General features: G+C 44.3%; 1 protein-coding gene and 1 long non-coding RNA gene across 7 annotated transcripts in view; both read right to left on the bottom strand.

Annotated features, from left to right (window-relative positions):
* MALT1 (MALT1 paracaspase) overlaps positions 1 to 465 on the bottom strand; it is a 61,152-nt gene extending 60,687 nt beyond the window's left edge. The window contains exon 1 of one of the 3 annotated variants that reach the window (XM_043444004.1): positions 13 to 465. In XM_043444004.1, the coding sequence (XP_043299939.1) occupies positions 13 to 287 (275 nt within the window). In that variant the 5' untranslated portion in view covers positions 288 to 465. The remainder of the gene's footprint in view (positions 1 to 12) is intronic. The other 2 variants (XM_043444006.1, XM_043444005.1) reach the window with 2 other exon arrangements.
* A 4,229-nt stretch (positions 466 to 4,694) lies between these two features.
* Positions 4,695 to 21,457, bottom strand: part of LOC122425567 — an 82,036-nt gene continuing 65,273 nt past the window's right edge. Inside the window, exons 4-5 of one of the 4 annotated variants that reach the window (XR_006264906.1) lie at positions 7,164 to 7,737; positions 4,695 to 5,912 (exon numbers count right to left, since the gene is read on the bottom strand). This is a non-coding gene — a long non-coding RNA (uncharacterized LOC122425567). Of the gene's footprint in view, positions 5,973 to 7,163; positions 7,738 to 18,854; positions 18,899 to 21,457 lie in introns of all 4 variants that reach the window. The other 3 variants (XR_006264908.1, XR_006264905.1, XR_006264907.1) reach the window with 3 other exon arrangements.

Raw genomic sequence — 21,457 nt, 5'->3', positions numbered from 1 at the left:
CCGGGGCCGCACCTGAGCCGGAGGCGCCCCCGACTCCCCGCCACCTCGGCCAGTCTCCTCCATCCCCGGCCCTCGGGCGCTCGGTCCAAGCTCCCGCTGAGCCTCCGCAGCAGCGGCTCCGGAAGGCGGCTGAGGGTCGCGCCGGCTGCCGCGGGGAGCGGCGGCCCAGAGGGCGCTGCCGTCGGCGGCGACGAGGTCAGGGGCGGCGGGGCCTGCAGCAGCTCCCCGCACAGCGACAGGTCCCGCGCCGGCGACCCCAAGCCGGCCGCGGCTCCCGCCGGCCGCATCGCGCGCCTTCCGCTCGCCGCAGCGCCGCGGAGGCAGGGGCGGAAGGACGAGGCGGAGGGCGCTGCGCGGAGCTCTGAGGAGGAAGCACCGCTCCCCGCCCCGCCAAGACCGGTTTGCCTGAGGGAGCCCGGCTGGCTGGCGGCGCCCGCCGCTCCGGGGGCGGGGCCTAGGCGGGGGCGGGGCCGCCTACCGCGCGCGTGCGCGCACCGCCCCCTACCGCCCCACCACCTCCCCCGCGCCGCCTCCTCAGCGCCGTCGCCGCGGAGGCGCGCCCTTCAAATGCAGGGGAGGTGGAGTCGAGGCTGGGCGGGAAGGGCCGGGCCGTGGCAGGTGGAGGAGGAAGCGGCGGAGGAACTACGCCCGGGCGGCTCTACTACGACGAGGAAGCCTGCGGCGTAGGGGCTTCCCAAGGCTGTGGGAGGAGGAATTCCTCGCGTCAAGGAGCGAGCGCGCCGCTTTCCGTCGCCCGGCCGGCTGCTCCTCCGGAGGCGCGCTCGGCTGACTCAGTGACACCGGCGCCCGCGTTGGGCCACCTCAGCGAAGGCGTCCTCGTTTTCGGATTAGCTGTGTATGGCAATGCTGAGGGAAGTAGGGCTACAGATCCAGACAGATACTTAATGGAAACTGTCTGAAATCTGTGCCTAGACTTAAAAAAAAAAAAATTGGGCTGTGGTGTATTTAGTTAAATCTTGGAAATGATTGTTTTTAGCAGGAGTCATCTGGTTTCCTCCGAGTCAGACTGCCACCCACAAGTGTCCTAAATCAAAGCAGGCCACTTTGGATGCCCTTCCCTGGAAGGCTTCAGAACAGATGAAATGACAATCGTAGGCGGCACCTGCACGCGCTTTCCGTCACTTAGCAACGTTCCAGGCCATTGCCCCCATTGAAAATTAGAGGGTAGTTTGGGACAAAAGCGAGCAAGCAACTTAATGAAGTGTGACTAGCCAGGTATCCCCTAGACAGCAGGCTTCCTGGTCTAATTTCTTGTGGTGTTAACTTTTGCATCACACGGGGACAGCAGGATTTCCCGTAGCAGTAATTTGGACATCCAGGTTCTACTTTTTGTCAACGTGGTTGCTCCATACAGTCTCCATCATATTCTATTGTCACTATTCGGTGATTTTTTAAAATTCGGAATAAGTTCAGGGTTCAGAATGAGGTATAATGACCAAGTGTACAACCTTTGGATCCAAGAAGATATGCTGGATTCTAGTTTTATGACTTTGAATAAGTTACTTAATTCTCTGCCTCATGTGCTAAAATGGGAATGAAAGTATAATAGTGTATGTCTCACTCTTTGTCTGAACCCAGGGTATAGAAGGCATGAGCAGGGAAGCTGGAAGAAAATACAAGGAGCAATAGGAGCTGCAGACATGTTTTATCTGCAGTGGCTGATCCGGCTAGAAAGCAGACATGGACAGTTCCCCGGGCTGTTTCAGGTGGTGCTTATATAAGTATACAGAACAAAGGTGGCATGTGGCCAAGCAAGTACATCATGATGCCCATGGGCATTGCTATAAATGATGCCAGCTGTTACATAATCATGCCAAGTCATGTTTACAGAACATGGGACAAGAGCGAGAAGATGTGGGCAAGAGGGCCTGACCATCACCATCTTGGCTAATTGCTATTCCTTGACCACATATATAGAGTTGTTACCAGAATTAAAGGAGTTGATGTATGTAAATCAGTTAACTCTGCTTAGCATGATGTTGTTGTTCAGTTGCTAAGTTGTGTCTGACTCTTTGCGACCCCATGGACTGCAGCACGCCAGGCTTTCCTGTCCTTCACTATCTCTCAGAGTTGACTCAAACTTATGTCCGTTGAGTCGGTAGTAGATTATAAATGCTGGCTGTTGTTCTTACAAGTGCAAATGCTTGTGTCATACTCAGACATGATAAACCTTTTTCAATTACTCCTAGTGTCTTCTGGTTTTGTCCTCAGTCAGTGAAAAAATATTAGTCTATTATTTGCAGGTACCAATTATGGAAATCAGTTCTTCTGGTCTTTATTATCTCATCATTATTGGTTTAGTCCTCTAGGCTTTTAAACTTGAGATTCAAGGGAGTTTTTAAAAGTGTGCTACATGCACGTTTTCGCTTGTACACCTGCTTATTCATTACCCTGTGGGTAACCTCCCCAATCTGATCAAGTACATTTTATCCAATACAGCCCAGCTGGGTACTGATAATGTCTGTGACCTCCCACCCCCTCCCTGCTTCTCCTCTCTGCCCCAAGACAAGTGCCTCCCTCGTTTCACTCTAGTCAGGGCCCCGTTTTTCACCTAAAAAGTTTATATCCTAGGCATTCACTCTACCCATCACCCTCCAAACTGTACCTTGGACTAACATTACATTTTATAACTGATCTTTTCCACCTCCCAATCAAATGTTAATATTTTTTAATGTAATTTCACTCCTAGGGTTCCCTTATGGGGCATGATGGTACAGTAGAAAAGAATGTGACCTTTAGAGTTAACCCTGAATTTGAATTTTGATGCTGCCAGTCATGAATGGTGTGACTTCAGGCAAATTACTTAACCTCTCAGCTTCAGTTTTCACATTTGTAAAGAGTAGAAGATAATAGTACTTGTTTCAAACAATTGTTATGAGAATTAAATGAGAAGTAATATGTACGCATAGAAAGTGCCTAGGAGAAGTCGATGTAGTTTTATAGTACTCTCAAAGTTGCCACGTTAATTTTGGGAAAAACATAGTAAGCAGTAATTCAACTGCCTTTTCTGTATTCACCATTATATTTCTTTAAAGATAGGAGTAAAACAGAGTGGAGATCTGACTTTTAAATGCGCCTTGAAAGTTCATGCATGTTTACAGATAATATACTTGGCAGTTCTTCCTCATTAGTGGAAAGTGACACAGGGCTTTGTGAATCCAGACAATTTGCAGGATGTCTGTGGTTTCATTCTATAGAAATCCATTGATGTCATCTTCGAAACACTCACAGATCTGGAAGATGACATAGTTTTTTTACTTTACACAATCTGACTAGTGAGTGTACTCTAGCTAAAAATGCCAGAATGCCATTATTTTATATCTGGACAGATTTTCAAAAGCCCAGTGCAGGAGAAAACTCTGAGGTCCTAGGATCTGTATAAGACAGAGGGAAAGGAGACTTAACTGGCATTCCGTCTCTGGCTTTATTCCATGCCCAGCACCCTTTGTGACCTCTGACTCATCCTCTGTGGTGAGTCCATGCAGTCTACCCTCTGACACAAGTTTCTCCACTTCCCTTGCAGCCCCTTCTTGCCACCATCTCCCAAAGGATTGGGGGGATTTTCACATTTCAGTTTCAACTTTGGAATAGCAGCCAAGTATGTGTTAATATTCCATAGTCTTTCTTCATGATGAAACATCCATGCCAGAGACTACATTCACTTGTCTACATTCATTCATTCATTCACAAATGTTTATTCGATACCTGCCTTGTGCCATGTTCTGGCCCAAATACTGTTAAAGGATGGTTTTCATTTTGTTTTGTTTTTATTAAGCCTGCATTTTTTTTAATAGAGTGGTATTAGATTTATAGCAAAACTGAGAGGAAGGCATAAAGATATCTTACGTATCTTCTGTCCTCACATATACATAGCCTCCCTTATTCTTAATATGGCCCATGAGAGTGGTACATTTGTCACAACTGAGGAACCTACACTGACATGTAATAGTCCATAGTTTACATTAGGGTTCAGTCCTGGTGTTATATATTCTGTGGGTTTAGACAATTGTATAATGATATGTTTAAACCATTATGTTATCATACAGAGTGTTTTTACTCTCCTAAAAATCCTCTCTGCTCTGCTTATTCATCCCTTCTCCCTCCCAACCCTTTGCAATCACTGGTCTTTATACTGTCTCCATATTTTGGCCTTTTTCAGAATAGTCCATGTAGTTGGAATCATACAGCCTTTTCAGATTGGCTTCTTTCACTTAATATGTATTTATGGTTCCTTCGTGTCTTTTCATGGCGTGGTAGCTCATTTCTTTTTAGTGCTAAATAATGTTCTGTCATCTAGATGTATCACAGTTTGTTTATTCATTCACTTACTGAAGGTCATTTTGGTTGTGTCTAAGTTTCGACGGCTGTGAATAAAACTTCTGTAAAGATCTCTGTGTAGGTTTCATGTGGACATAAGTTTACAACTCCTCTCAGTACCAAGGAGAGTGATTGCTGGATCATTGGATAAGATTATGTTTAGTTTTGTAAGAAACCCCAGACTGTTTCCCAAAGTGGCTAGATCGTTTTGCATTCCCACCCTCAATGAATGAGAGTTCCTGTTGCCCCATAAAGCCTGGCCAACACTTGGTGTTTGGGTGTTTCAGATTTCGGATAAGATGGGTTTTTTTTAAAAATAAGAAACTTGAAACCATGACTCTCAACAAATGTACAATGAACACAAGTCAAAGATTTTACTTAACACATTAGTGAATGAAGGAAACAATATATAAACTCAGCAGGGAGTTGAAATGAATTAGCTTAATAGATGCAAAGCAGCTTCTTCCACAGTGGAGGAGGGAAATCCATTGAACCTTCCCTCAGCAGAATTTATCTATTTATAATCAAGAACTATTTGCATTACTATCAGTTTTTTACAACTTCTATCTCTCAGAGTTGCAAAATACCTTAGTCAAAGGCAGAGATAACCCAGATTAATGAGCTAGTTAGGATACCCATTACATTTTACATCTTTGTTAATTCTTTCTTAGAGTGGTTAGAGTACATGCATTTGTGCTCAGTCACTAACTCGTGTCCAACTCTCTGTGACCCCATGTACGGCAGCCCACCAGGCTCCTCTTGTCTATGGGATTTCCCAGGCAAAAATACTGGAGTGGGTTGCCATTTCCTCCTGCAGGGGATCTTCTCCATCCAGGGACTGAACCTGTGTCTCCTGTGTTGGCAGGTGGATCCTTTATCACTGCGCCACCAGGGAAGCCAGTGCTTAGAGTACAAGGTTGACTAAATACAATCTGCTTATGGCAAAGAAAGGGAGTGGTGAGTGAGTAGTCTGTTGGCAGCAAGAAGGAAGGCTGAAACTATGGAGGGGAAGGTACCATGTGGAGCAGCAAGAGAGAGGGAAAACAAAAACCCCCTCACATACAAAGGAATTCCTGAGAGGCTGTCAGCAGCTAGTTTAGCAGCGCTCTGTGAGATGGAAGACATTCCCATGTACAACACACTCCCATAGACATTGCCACTTTCTCTGTCCTAGTCAAGAAAACATATCTGAGCAACAATACCAGGTGTCAAGATAGATATGGCATTACAATAGGAAAAGTCTTGAATCAGGTCTAATGTACTTTCTCTAACTCCAGTCATTTAACTTTTTTATGATTTTGTTTATTTCTGGCTGTGCTGGGTCTTGGTTGCTGCGAGGGCTTTTCTCTAGTTGTGGCGAGCAGGGCCCACTCTTTGTTGCAGTGCACAGGCTTCTCACTGCAGTGGCTTCTCTTGTGTCGGAGCAGGGTTCTAGCGTGTGTGGGTTTCAGTAGTTGCAGCAGGTGGTCTCGGTGTTGTGGTTCCCGGGCTCTAGAGCACAGGCTTGATAGTTGTGGCTTTGTTGCTCCGCAGCAGGTGGGATCCTCCTGGACCAGGGATCGAACGCGTGTCTCCTGCATTGGCAGGCAGATTCTTTACCACTGAACCATCAGGGAAGCCCAATCATTTATTATCTACAGAGCAAATCAGAAGCGCTGATACGTCAATGATTAGCACTAGCAAATCACCAGGCATGCATTTCAATGGAAGGTAGGAACTGCAATTGATGTGACGTTTCTCATGGCCGTGAGACACTTTGTTGGGGTTTCTGAAAGGGTGCTATGTTAATCCACCCAAGTCTTTTGACTTTGTGACACTAACAATCGCGTTGGACTGTGATGTACTTTATGAAGAAATTAATACAATAGTATTTACCAACTATTATACTAATCAGTACTCTCTTAGGTTGTAAGAAGGATGCTGACCACAGCAGTGCTCCTCATGTTTGGCTGCACATAAGAATTTCATAAGGGCCTCACAGTTCCTCAAAAAGTTAAACATAGAATCATCATATGATCCAGTAGTCACTCTTCTGGAATAGACCCAAAAGAATTGCAAGCAGCAACTCAAACAGACCCCTGTACACCAATATTTGTAGCAGCATTATTCACAGTGAATCAAAAGGTGGATACAGCCCAAATGTTCATTAACAGATGAATGGAAAAGCAAAACATGCTACATACATACAATGCGATGTAAGGTAGCCTTAAAAAGGGAGGGATTTCTGACACATGCTTTAACATGGAGGGACCTAGAAAGCATTATGTTAAGTGAAATATGCCAGAAAGAGAAGGACAAATATTGTATCACTCCATTTATAGAAGGTCCCTTGAATAGGCAAATTCATAGAGACGGAAAGTAGAATACTGTAGAGGTTAGCAGAGCTGGGGAAAAGAGGAGTTATTGTTGAATGAACGTGAAGTTTCTCTTTGGGATGATGAAAAAGTTCTGGAAACGGATAGTGGTGATGGTTGCACAACATTGTGAGTGTACTTAATGCCACTGAATTGACAAGTGACAAGTGAAAGTCGCTCAGTCGTGTCTGACTCTGTGTGACCCCATGGGCTATACAGTCCTTGGAATTCTCCAGGCCAGAATACTGGAGTGGGTAGCCTTTCCCTTCTCCAGCGGATCTTCCCAACCCAGGGATTGAACCCAGGTCTCCCACATTGCAGGCGGATTCTTTACCAACTGAGCTGAGGGAAGCCCACTGAATTATTTACGTAAAAATGGTTAAAAATGGTAAACTTTGTGTTTTATATGGTTTACCACATACACACTAAGGAAACTTAAAAACCTGAGAAACTTTAAAAACATACTGATACCTGGCCACAATCCTCAGAGATCTGATTTTAATTGGTCTGAGGTCTTCTTTACGTTTTTTGCTTTTTTCTTCTTCTTCTTCACAGTAGTTCTAAAAGTCCCTCAGGTGATTTGACTGCACAGCCAGCTTTCAGAAGGGAGCTTAGTCTCCAGGGTGGTAGCAACCAGCCTTGACTACACATTAGGCTCATCTGGGGAGTTTTAAAATATATTGGTCTGAGGCTCACACCCACGATTCTAATTTAATTGGCTTGGCGATGCTGCCTGGTCCCTGAGAATTTGTTCTTGAATTTCCCATCTGTTTCTAATACGAAACCAAGGTGAGACCCACTGCTCTCGGGAGAGTCCAGGATCTCAGTGTTTCATTCCACCTTTGGAGAACTAGCACTTCCATTTCAGACAGTGATGAAACCAAGGGCATGGTGGGAAAGGAGCTTCTGATGAGTCAGAGGGCCAACTTCTTCAAGGCCACTTGATTCTTTCTCTTTCCCTTTACAGTCAGAATGTTAAAAGTAGGAGAACAGAGCAAACCGGCAGAGGGTCCAGGAGAAACAGGTCCAACTATTTGGCTCATTCCTAAGGGAGAAAGGCTTTTTATTCTTCTAGGCATCTGGCTCCCCCAGCTTCTAACATGGGCACTAGCCCCCCCGCCCAGCCCTGGTCCCACTTAGATTCCTCCCTCTCCCCAAGAGAGGCACAGAGCTGACCTATCTAGCCAGCATTCCAAAGAGCCAGGGCTGTTAAGAGTATCTCGATCAAGAGACCTTTGCCCTGGAACTTTCCAGGCGGACCAATGGACCTCAGGTTCAATCCCTGCTAGGGGAACTAAGGTCCCACATGCCCTGTGGCCAGGAAATCAAAACATAAAACAGAAGCAATGTTGTAACAAATTCAATAAAAACTTTAACAATGGTCCACATCAACAGAATCTTTTAAAAATTCTGTAATTTAAGCTTTTCACTGAGCAACTCATGAATTTTATTAGAAAACTTCAGTAAATATATATAGATATAGATACTATCTGTATATAGATTGGGAGCACTGAGGCGCCTAGAAATTTTTATGGTATCTTAGTAAAAATAACCAATAATTATTTCATACTAAAGGAGAAGGGGGTGACAGAGGATGAGATGGTTGGATGGCATCACCGATTCAAAGCACATGAGTTTGAGCAGACTCCAGGAGATGTGAAGGACAGCAAAGCCTGGCGTGCTGCAGTCCATGGGGTCGCTAAGAGTCAGACATGACTTAGCGACCGAACAACAACCGCAAACGAGAATAGCCTGAAGAAGTACATATGGGGTCATCCGATTAACACGATATTCATGAGAAGTTAGCCCTAAAGAGCACGTTAGCTGACTTTGGCCAATAGCTTCAATTTCACATGAGAGCCTTGTGGCCTAGAGAGGGTTTCTCTCTTTTCTTAAGCCTCTGCTGTAGAAGTTCTCAAAGTGTGGGCCTGGGCGCAACAGCATCTGCTTTTTAGCAATGCAAATTCTCAGGCCCCACGCCAAACCTCCTGAAGAAGACTCACGGCATGGACCCCTTTCTGTCACTGAACAAGCCCTCCTGGTGAATGGGATCCACACTGTCTGAGAACCAAACCCCCACCCTTCAGCTTTAAAATAACTTCTCTTAGATCATTCTCAGCAACACAGAGAATTACTTCCTGTTTTATGTCTAAATTTATCTCTGTAAAGCTTTGCAGGGCGTGGCATGCTGTCTGCACAAGTGCAGAGGCACCTTCACGGGTAACAGCGGAGAGTGGGGTTCAGCAGAAGCGGGATATGCAGACAGGGCTGGTGGCGGGCAGGCGAGGGGGAACAAGGGCTGGTCTTCGCCCCTTCCCGTTCCCGCTCATTGATAGCTTCCTGGACCAAGATCCACTCCAAAGAGGAGTGCTCATTTGGGCACAGCTCATTTGGGGTCTGGGTTTCAAAGACAAGTGGCACTGAGTCGAGGGAGTACAGAGTGGGGATAAATGTTAGAGAAATAGGGGAGAGCCGTGGGCGTCTCATGGGCTGATTGACGCTGTCCAGAAGTGGTCTGAATAGAGCGACACAGAAGGGAGAAGGGTTCAGCCCTCCGGGAGCTGAGCACTGACAAGCTGAAAAAGGCTCCAGACGACTGGCTGTGGTCCAGGGCAGGATTCTGCTGCTCCTCATCCACTCCTGCCAGCCCAGTGTTAGGGGAGAAGCCCAGGTCCTCAGGCTGCCCGAGGGATGGGGATTCAGGAGGCCGAGGGAGCCATCTAGGTGGCCTGACTGTGCTTCTGAGGTCTTCACCATGCTGTTTGGAAGGACTGCTCTGTCTGCCTGGAGTGGCAATCTCTTCTCAGAAATATTGCTTTTCAGCACATGGTTCAATGGGAGCCCCCAGTTTCTTACCAATCTGCTTTCTTAATTTACCTAATGATTGGCTGGAGCTGGGTGTGATCCCCAATACTGGCCAGTCCTGGGGACTTTTTACTTATTTTTTTAATTGGAGTATAGTTGCTTTATGAAGAAGGAAATGGCAACCCATTCCAGTATTCCTGCCCGGAGAATTTCATGGACAGAGGAGCCTGGAGGGCTACAGTCCATGGGGTTGAAAAGAGTCAGAAATGACTGAAGCAACAGAGCAGCCATAGTTGCTTTAAGCCCTGGGGATTTCTTTCTTTTTTTAAAAAATAATTTTATTAATTTATTTATTGGATGTGCTGAGTCTTGGCTGCTGCGAGGGCTTTTCTCTGGTTGTGGAGAGAGGGGGCTACTCTCCAGGTGACGGCGAGGGTTTCTCACTGCTGTGGCCTCTCTTGCTGTGGAGCACGGGCTCCAGGGCCTGTGGGCTCGGTCGTTTTGGCTCCCGGGCTCAGCAGTCGTGGTGCTTGGGCTTAGTTGCTCTGAGGCATGTGGGATCATCCTGGACGAGGGGTGGAACCCATGTCCCCTGCATTGGCGGGCGGATTCTTTACCACTGGGCCACCAGGGAAGCCTAGTCCTGGGGATTTCTGACCTTCGACTTGATGAAGAGGGTCTCCGGCTCTCCCAGTTGGCAAGCCTGTGAGGTATGAGTGTGAGCCCTCCGCTGGCCGTGTCCCTGCCAGCTGCGGGGAAGAAGCTGGTCCACAGAGGGAGAAAGTGACCCTGCCAGGAGCAGAAATGGGAGGCAGAGAAAGCGGTACGCTTATCTTGGTTGTGGTTGTCCCCTTTCCTTCACTGCAGCTGGCCGAGCGGACAGGTTTTTTCCCTTTTTGCTGTGAGGGAAAGGGGAAAAACTTTCCTTCTACCCTCTTATGTGCTGTACCAGGGGCCTGTGAATTACACTGGTAAACAACAAACCAGCAGGAGAAAAGGTTTGTTTCGTGTGCACATGGGAACCGTCGAAGGAAATAGCTGGCCTCTTAAATGGTTAGTGCTAAAGAACTATGTACCTAATTTAGTGGGAGAAAGTCTTCTTATGGGAAGAACAAACGAATAGGCTTCTTTGGAAAGACAAATGGGTTTTAGGACAAGAGACGGGAGATGAGAAAGTTTGCGACAGTGCTTGTTTATGCAGGTATGAGTGGCCTTTCTTGTTCTTCGGGCGTGCACGCACACACACACACACACACACACACGCACACGCACGCACACACACACACACACACACACACACAGTGACACACAGTGACCCAGCCATCATTATAAGACACAGTGTTTTCACTGCCCTGAAAATCTGTGCTCCACCTGTTTACCTGCCCCACCCTCATCCCTGGCAACCACTTCTTTGTTCCTTCCCTGGAGAAGGGAGTTGGGTTAGGTTTTATTTGGCTTCTCCCTTGTTGGGGGTAGACCCACCCTGAAGAGGAATTTATGGGAGCCTTATTTCCCAGAAGTTATCGCTTTTAGCCAGATAAGGAAAGTTCCTTATCTGAGGGCTTTTTTTTTTTTGCATCTGTCGAATCTCAAATGTACCACCATATACCCCTTGTACCTACATGTATATTGCTTCCCCCGTTATCAACATCACTCATTAAAATGATACATTTAGTAGAATTGATGAACCTATACTGCCACATCATCATTATCCCAAAGTTCACAGTTTACCTTAAAAAATTCACTCTGGATGTTATATGTTCATCCTACAGATTTAGACAACTGTTCAATGACATACGGGCTTCCCGAGTGGTGCAGTGTTAAAAGAATCCGCCTGCCAACACAAGAGATGAAAGAGATGTGGGTTCAATCCCTGGGTCGGAAAGATCCGTTGGAGTAGGAAATGGCAACCCACTCCTGTGTTCTTGCCTGGAAAGTTCCTTGGACAGAGGAGCCTGGTGGGCTACAGTCCAGGGGTTTGCAAAGGGTCGGACACGACTGAACGACTAACACTGAGACAGCAGTGAAGGAGAGTTCCTGTTGCCCCACAACCTGGCCAGCACTTAGTGTTGCCTATGTTCCAGTTTTTGGTCATTCTAATAGGTGTGTAGTGGTTCTTTCCAAAATTACGTCACCTACTTTATAAATCCTTTACTAAGTATTCTTGTACCTCTTTAGAGCTTAAAGTTGATTTCAGGGGCCTCAGCTGAAAATTTCACTTTACCATCCTGTTACATTTATCTTCCTTAACTTGGTATTTCCCCAAACTCATCGATATCCATAAACTTGCAGATGTAAATGCTCACATATCTTCATGATATATAGCAATGACTTGGAAGGCTTATTACCTTCCTCCCTTGAGAAGCATTTCCCTTTATTCCTACCTGTCATTTACTGTCATTGAGCCAACACTTGGAGCTTTGCATACTCTTTGATATCATAATGACTAGGTGGTTAGAAAAATTTGTTTGTGTAGAATTCTCCCCAAGAATTTTATCACTATAAATAATTTCCATCTGCTTATTTGTACAGCATTAATCAATTATCCTTTCTTTTCTTCTGGGAAGCATGGTACTCTTCACTCAATGGATAGGTTGTTCTTGCATTTATTTATTTATTTAAATGGGAAGAACGTCTTGTACAGTCATTGTGAGGATTAGAGACGTTTGTTTATTCATTTTATCATGATGATGATTTTGGCTGTGGTGGGTCTTCGGGGCAGTGAGCAGGTTCTCTCCAGTTGCAGTACACAGGCTCTCTGATTGCCCTGTGGCATGTGGGGTCTTAGTTCCCCGATCAAGGATCGAACCTGTGTCTGCATTGAAAGGTGGATTCTTAACCACTGGATCACTAGGGAGGCCCCTGTTCTTGCGTTTAGATGCTCCTGCATTTTATGGTAGATTCCTCTTAGGGTGTCCTCCTTTTTTGCATGGAAGTAGCATTGGCAACTTGGTAATCTAGCTCAGCGGTTATTTGTAGTATCAGTTTGACCAACAGTAATACAGTTTCATCCCCAGCTGTCTTCAGAGCTCTTCAAAGGACACTGCCTAATTCTGTTAACTGAGTTTTCCGGTGATCTGCCAAGTGAGTTTTAAATAGCTTCTGTTTAATCGAATGCCTTAGACCTATTTGCTTCAAAATACATTTGGAAATAAGATTATGCCTACATGATGGCATAAAGACCAGAGCAGAGCAAGCTTAACTGCTGCAATCAGTCACATCGTTCCCAAGTGCATGCCTGCACTGCCTTGCTCTAGAACAGAACGAAGTAATAGGGACTCTAAGTTTTGACTGTAAACTTTTGGTTTCATCGAGTTATATTTCCTCCCTTTGTGGTTAGCCACTTGGGAGGGGATTTCCGGAGATGCAGGCAATATAGTTTGTTTCCCAAAATATTTTGCATTGTTTTGAGTGAGAGAGTGCGTTGCCTTCTTTGCAAAACCTGGGTCTCTGAGAGCTAATACGACATATAGCTGTAATTACGTGGTCAGAATTTGTCTTAGGGGTGAGGGGAGGCCCCTCTGTTATAGCACATTCTTTCATAAGAAAAGCAAATATATATTTAAAAAATACATTCATTTTTAGTTTGGTAAAATACATGTAACATAAAGTGTATCATTCTTCCTTTCAGGTTTATTGAGATATAATTTAAGACTTTCTGTTCTAAATTATATGAGTTTAAGGTGTGCAGCACAATGACTTGACTTACATACATCATGAAATGGTTATCAGTATAAGTTCAGTGAACATTCATCATCACACAGAGATAGAAAATTAAAGAAATAGAAAAAAAATTTCTGCATGGTAAGAATTCTTAGGATTTACTCTCAACAACTTTCGTATGTAACATGCAGCAGTGTTAATTACATTAATCATGTTGTACACTTTATTCCTAGTACTTATTTATCTTATAACTGGAAGTTCATACCCTTTGACCGCTTTCCCTCAGTTTCTCTTCCCTCTCTTCCCTACTACTGGTATCCACAGATCTAATCTCTTTTTTTCTATGAGTTTGTTTGCTTGTTTGTTTGTTTTTAAAGTATAATTGACCTACCATATTATGTTAGTTCCTGTGATTTTTTTCTATCCATTTCAAATGTGGTAAAATACACATAAAAATTTTTTACCATTTTAGCCACTTTTAATGTCCAATTAGGACTCCCCTGGTGGCTCAGCGGTAAAGAACCCGCCTGCCAATGCAGATGTGGATTCAACCCCTGGGTTGGGAGGATCCCCTGGAGAAGGAAATGGCAACCCTCTCTAGTATCCTTGCCTGGAAAATCCCATGGACAGAGGAGCCTGGGGTCACAAAGAGCTGGACATGACTTACAATGAAACGACAGCGACAACTGTACAATTAATTGGCATTAAGTTGTCAATGTACAACCATCACCACCGCTCATTCCCTGAAGCTTTTCATCATCCCAGACAGACTCTGTATCCCTTTAATAATAACTCCCCATTTCTCCTTTCCTCCAGCCCCTTGGTAACCTCTATTCTACTTTCTGTTTCTGTGAATTTGTCTGTTCTGGGTACTTTACATAAATGGAATCAGATATTTGTCCGTTTGTTTCTGGTTTATTTCACCATGGTGCTTCCTCAGATCCTCCGTGTTGTAGCATGTGTCAGAATTTCCTTCCTTTCAAAGGCTGCTTCATAGACCATTGTATGGATTTGGCACATTTGTTTGTCCATTCATCTGATGATGGACATTTGAGCTGTTTCCAGCTTTGGGCTGTTGTGAATAACGCTGCTATGAACATGGGTATATAAGGATTTCTTTGTGTTCTCATTTGTAATTCTTTTGGGTATAATATACCTAGGAGTGGAGACTACGGTAATACCACTTTTTGAGGAACTGAAGAAAGGAAAACTTTTGAAGTATTTTTTTTTTGCTTTGCTAACCACAGGTTGGCTCTGCAGCCCCCAAACATGATGTGATGGAATGTCTCAGAATACACTATTGCCATTTAGAGCCATGAGGTTTGAGGTCATGGGTACAACCCCCACAGCCCGTGAAATGTTCCAGAAGCTGGTTTAGCATTCCTGATACCTGATACAGGCTCGGGGAGGCAATTCACTTTGGGGCATCTTGTCTGAACCCATGATATCTCTTTACAAAGAACTCCAAGTCTTTCCCAAAAGCACCCTGCTTTTCAGGGCAACCCCAAAACTAACATTGCATCCTTGGATTGATCCAGATTGGGTCTCTACAGACGTGGACTAAATCCCAGCGTTGTCCAGGCAAGAATGGAACACCACCTAAACCACCTACCTCTTCCTAAATGATCAAATCACATTTGTCACCAAGTCCTGCCAATTTTAACTTTTCCATATCACTTGATCCTATCTTCTTTCCATCTCTGCTGTCACCCTCCTAGTCCAGGTGACCCTCACCTCTCTTGTGAAGTTGTGCGATAGCATTTCACACTGGTCTTCCCTCATGTACCCTTGTTCTTCACACTGTAGCCAGAATCAGTTTTGAAATTCAAGTCTGATAATGTTAGCAACAGCGGTTTGGTGGAAGGGGACCAGACAAAATGATTATAAAGTTCATATGGAAAACTAAACAGATAATAATCTGGAAGTTTTTGAAAAACAAGCATAGTGAGAAAAGACCAGCTCTAGCAAATATCAAAGTGGATTTAAACAGCTATAAGTACTAAAATGGTTTCATATCATTGCATGGCTAGGCAGATCAGTGGAACAGAATATAGAACCATAAAAAGAGACCCCAGATAGATGAGAACTTAAATTATAATGAAGACAGTGTTTTGAATCACTGGGGAAATTTTGAATAAATAGGTGCTGAGACAAATGGGAAAAACTGTTTCCTTGATTCATGCATTACACTAAAACAAATTCCAAGTGTATGAAAGATTTAGGTAACTTAAAAAAAAAAAACCTTAAAACAAGAAGAGAATTCAGCAGACTGTCTTCCTGCCCAGTATTTGCTAAAAAAAAAAAAAAACTTTCACCATGACCACCAACTTTAACAATTCGAGGGGCTTCCCTGATGGGTCACTGGTAAAGAATCCGCCTGTCAATGCAGGAGACACAGGTTCGATCCCTGGTCTGGGAAGATCCCACATGCTGCAGAACAGCTAAGCCCGGGCACCACCACTGTAGAGCCTGTGCTCTAGAGCCCCGGAGCTGCAGCTACTGAGCCTGCACACCCTGGGGCCCGTGCTCACAGCAAGAGAAGCCACTGCAGTGGGAAGCCCGGGCACCGCAACTAGAGAGTAGCCCCCACTCACCGCAACTAGCGGAAAGCCCATGATGCAATGAAGACCCTGCGTGTCCGAAAAAAAAAAAAAAAAGAATTCGAGGAATTCAAAATTTCAAAACAAATGAGTGACATATCCCAAGTTGAGAGAAGGGAGAAGGAGGAAGGTTGGGAGGAGGTGGAAGGAAGGTGTCAGCAAGGCTACAGTGGGAGAGATGATAATAGAATGTGTTTGAGGGGAAATAAAGAGATGGGCCAACGGGGGAGGACCAGAGTTCAGGGAAGCATTTCTACCGAAGGGTCAAAGTATTTTGGTCCTGGGAGGGAGCTCTTGGGTGGTCCAGCTTCACAGCAGTATAAAATATATTCGCCTTGGGAGGTCTCCGAACTGCTGATGATACATGCCACGGACAGTTGTGTCATTGATTAAGCTCTGATCCACACCCATTATCAGTTGATAAAGCTGAAGTATGGCTGAAACGGACAAAGTCGAGGAACCTGGGCAGCTTGAATGTTTGAAGATAACACAGGCATCCTGCCTACACAGGAGCAGAATAATCCTGAAACAAGACCTACATTTCCCGAAGAATTTGCTTCTAGGTCGTCTTTCATCACAGGACAAGAGAGGACTCAGGAATGTCAGGCTGAGAGGTTTTAGCTTTATTCCATTAATGCGGGGGCAGTAGGGGGGGGCGGTTTTCCTGGTGCCTCAGTGGTAAAGAAGCCACCTGTCAATGCAGGAGACTTGGGTTCAATCCCTGGGTCGGGGAGATCCTCTGGAGAAGGAAATGGCAACCCACTCCAGTATCCTTGCCTGGAGAACATTGCAGGGACAGAGGAACCTGGCGGGCTACAGTCCATGGGGTCGCAAAAGCGATGGACATGAATTAGCAAGTAAACAACAACAGCAGGGAATTCCAGAAGACTTATAAGCAAGGGAGATGTGAAAAACAGCAACAGTGTTTCTAGAAGTTTGGTTCCATGGCTCTCTGCTGGCAGCCTCAGGGGGCAGCTGGGGTGCTGGGAAGTGGTGGTGAGGGCGGCTGACCTGGCAAAAGGTGGTTGGTAGGCTGTTGCCATGGTCCCATCACTAGGGGGTGAGGGGAGTTGGTCAGAAATAAATGGGCTCCAGTGAACACTCATAAAGTAAATGAATGTGGAGAATGCCTGGGTAACACACACACATGCTAACTGGTTGTTTTACTATCATGATCACATGTAGAGACATCTGCAGGTGGAGATGATATTTTTCACCCTAGTATGAGGTTCTCTTTCTGACTTCAGGAAGATAGGTTTGTACAACTTACAAGAAAATAAACAGAAAGAAGAGCCATGTTTTCAAGGGATGTGGGCACAAACCCTCTCATGGAGGCAGCAAAGACATGCTGGAAAACTAAGCCCAGAACTCAGCCATGGAAATCTTTTACACCAAGAGAGGGATCTCACCACGTGGAGTTTGTGTAGGACTCTGAAGTTCAAGAAAGTGAGAGAGGCAGCGGCGGGTAGACTGGACTTCAGAAAGCTTTGAGCTGGGCGGGGAGGGGGGATACCGCCTTTGCGAAGTTTTGCTCCAGGTAAGGAACTTACCTTGGGAGAAAAGTTATGACAAACCTAGACAGCGTATTAAAAAGCAGAGACCTCACTTTGGCTATATAGTCAAAACTATGGTTTTCCCAGTAGTCACGTACAGATATGAGAGTTGGACCATAAAGAAGGCTGAATGCCAAAGAATTGATGTTTTTGAACTTTGGTGCTGGAGAAGACTCTTGAGAGTCACTTGAAGAGCAAGGAGATCAAACCAGTCTATCCTAAAGGAAATCAACCCTTGTTGGAAGGACTGGTGCTGAAGTTGAGGCTCCAATATTTTGGCCACCTGATGTGAAGAACTGACTCATTGGAAAAGACTTTTATGCTGGAAAGATTGAAGGCAAAAGGAGAAGGGGGTGACAGAGGATGAGATGGTTGGGTGGCATCACTGACTCATTGGACATGAATTTGAGCAAACTCTGGGAGATAGTGAAGGGCAGGGATGCCTGGTGTGCATGGCATCCATGGGGTCGCAAAGAGTCGGACACGACTGAGCGACTGAACAACAAGGAACTTACACTTTTCCTGCTATTTATCAATTAGGTAGAATCCATTGGTCTCTTAATTGATGGCATAACCATAAAACTAAATGATGGGAATAGGAATCATCATATTTTGCCAAAACCCTGACTTAAGATCAGATTAGCTTTTCTGTGTTTTAGAATGAATGTTATTGGGCTTCCTTGATGGCTCAGTGGTAAAGAATCCCACTTGCCAAAGCAGGAGACACAGCTTCAACCCCGATCTGGAACAACCAAGCCCCTGCACCACAGCTATTGAGTCTGGGCTCTAGAGACCAGGAGCTGCAGCTACTGGGCCCACGAGCCACAACCGCTGAAGCGGGAGCGCCCTAGAGCCTGTGCCCTGCAACAAGAGAAGCCCCCGCAATGAGAAGCCCACGCCCTGCAACCAGAGAAAAAGCTTGTGCAGCAACGAAGACCTAACACAGTCAAAAACAAATAAAATTTTAAAAAAACGAATGTCATGAATGCAGAATTTGGGGCATTAAAGTCTTCGAGGCTACCTGACCAGCAGGCAACACGGGGTATGAAAGCTCAGGAGCGCTGTCTCCTGACCTCTGCAGCGCTCCCTGGGGCACACGGCTCCCCCCGCCACCTTCACATTTGCTGGAGGATGGTCTCGTGTGGTGTCTTGTTACGTTGGAGAGCAGCGTCATGACACTGTCAGTTGAGCAAGTGTCACACGAGGTGGCTGGTGATGATTCTTGCCTCAGACCTTTGGCTCCCTGGATATCTGTCATGAGGAATATCATGTTCGGGAGGATTTATTCACCGGGTGTCTGCTTCTTGGACTCATGGGAACTGAAATCCAACGTAACCATTCAAAGTCACAGGTTTACCAAATTGGTTCTATGGTGTTCGTCACTATGAAGGTCAGTTAAAAGACATCCAAATTGGAAAGGAGGAGTAAAATTATCTCTGTTTTTACCAGAGGGGAAGGACTGGGGGAAGGGACAGTTAGGGAGATGGGGACTGACATGTACACACTGCTATATTTAAAATGGATAGCCAACAAGGACCTACCGTACAGAACAGAGATGCAACCCTGCTCGATGTTGAGCAATAAGCTAAATGGGAAAAGAATTTGAAAAAGAATAGATACATGTTAATGTATAACTGAGTCACTTTGCTCCACACCTGAAACTATCACAACATTGTTAATCAACTGTATTCCAATATGATATGAAAAGTTACACACACACACACAAATTATGTCTGTGTGCAGATGACAAGATCTTATATGTAGAAAACCCTAAAGACTCCACAAAACAACCGTTAGAATAAATGAATTCAACGAAGTTTCTGGATACAAAATCAACATACAAAGGTCAGTTTTATACACCAAACAAGGTACTATGTGAAAAGGAAATTGAGAAATAGTCCCATTTACAATAGCACCAAAGAGAATAAAATACTTAGGAATAAACTTAACTGAGGGGGTGAAAGACTTGCACCATGAGAAATATACAACATGGGTGAAATTAAAGGAGACACAAATAAATGGAAAGACATCCAGTATTCATGGATTAGAACAATTAACATTGTTGAGATGTCCATACTTACCTAAAGCAATCTACAATTTCGATGTAATCTCTGTAAAAATTGCAAAGGTTTTTTTACACAAACAGAAAAAATAATCCTAAAATTCAAATGGGAATCATAGAAAACCCTGAATGGCCACAGTGAACTTGAGAAAGAAGAACAAAGCTGGAGGCATTATACTTCCTGATTTCAAATTCTATTATAAAGTAATAGTAATCAACGCATTATTGTACTGTCATAAAACAGAGACCAACTGAACAGAGGAGAGAGCCCAGAAGTAAAACCGCCTGTATAGTGTCAACTAAATTTTTATAAGTAGGTGCCAAGATCACACAATGAGGAAAGTCTCTTCTATAAATAGCGCTTAGAAACTGGATATCCACCTGCAAAAGAATGAAACTGGACACTTAACTTTCACCGTACACAAAAAGTAACTCAAATGGATTAAAGATTTGAATGTAAATAACATCTGAAACCATAAAACTCCTAGAAGAAAACAGAGGGGAAAAGCTTCTTGACATTGATCTTGACAATGATACCTTGAATATGACACCGAAATCACAAGCAACAAAAGCAAAAATACACAAGTGAGATTATGTCAAACTAAAAGACTTTTGCACAGCTAAGGAAATCGTGGAAAGGCAACCTGCAAGATGAGAGAAAAGATTTGTGAACTTTATACAAATTATATCTCAGTATTCTGGAAAGAGTATAAAATTCAAATCAAAAATAATTTTAAAGGATAGACAAGGGAGACATTACCTGTTTTCTTATACATTTTTAAAAGCTTTACTGAAATATAGTTTACATAAAATACAATTCTCCAAATGCTAGTGTATGACTCAACCATGTTTAATATATTGACAGTTGTGCAGCCATTTACGGCCATCCGGTTTCAGAGCATTTCATCATTTCCCTAAAGTTCCATTGTGTCCATTTGCAGCTCATCTTCCCTCTCACCCCAGGCCCGAGGTAACTGCTGACATCTTTTATCTCTGTATAAATTTGTCTCTTCTGGACATTTCATTATATCAATGGCACAGTTCATTATATAGCCTTTTGCACCTAATTTTTAGATTTATTTATTTACTGATTTTTGGCTGTACTGGGTCTTTGTTGCTGCTCGAGCTTTCTCTAATCGTGGTGAGTGGGGGCCACTCCAGTTGCGGTGTGTGGGCTTCTCACTGTGGTAGCTTCTCTTGTTGCAGAGTACAGGCTTTAGAACACGGGCGCAGTCTTGGGACCCAGGGCTTAGCTGCCCCCAGGCATGTGGCATCTGTCCAGATCAGGGATCAAACCCGTGTCCCCAGCATTGGCAGGTGGATTCTTAACCACTGGTCCACCAGGGAAGCCCCTGCATCTAGTTCTTTACTTAGCGTAATGTTTTTGCATTTCTTCCAAATTGCAGCATGTATCTGGGTCCTTTTGTTTTTACTGTTGAATAGTATTCAATTGTATGGACAGATGTACTATAATTTGTTTTATCCATTCACTGGTTGGCTGCCACTTGGACTGTCTCCACTTTTTGGCATACAGGTTTTTGTTTGGATATGTGTTTTCATCTTATAGGTAGATCTCTAGGAGTGGAATTGCTCGGTCGTATGGTAGGGTATGATATGACTTAAGAGACTGCCAAAGTGTTTTCCAAAGTGGCTGTGCCACCGGCAGGATATCAGCATTCCAGTTTTTTCAGACCCAAGTGAATGTGTTTGGTACTGTCTGTCTCTGTTATTGCAGCCATCCTACCGGGTGTGTAGTGGCGTCATTATGCTCTTCATTTGTACCTTAACATCAATGGTGCTGAGCATCCTTTCATGTGCTTATTAGCCCTTTGTGTATTTTATTTAGTTCAATGTCTAGTCAACGCTTTTGTCCATTTTTTAGTTGGGTTATTTGTCTTTCTATTGTTGAGTTTTGAGAGATTTCAATAATATATACATTTCAAGTATACATATATATATAGATTAAAGAATATATATAATATGTTATCATAAATAAATAAATATAAAATGGTTTGCACTGTATCCCAGTCTGTGGTGTGTAGTGATGTCCTTTAAAACAAAGGAATTTTTAATTTTAATAAA

Source organism: Cervus canadensis, chromosome 23, assembly GCF_019320065.1.
Source record: "Cervus canadensis isolate Bull #8, Minnesota chromosome 23, ASM1932006v1, whole genome shotgun sequence".
Lineage (NCBI taxonomy): Eukaryota > Metazoa > Chordata > Mammalia > Artiodactyla > Cervidae > Cervus > Cervus canadensis.
This window is presented reverse-complemented; position numbering and strand designations above follow the sequence as displayed.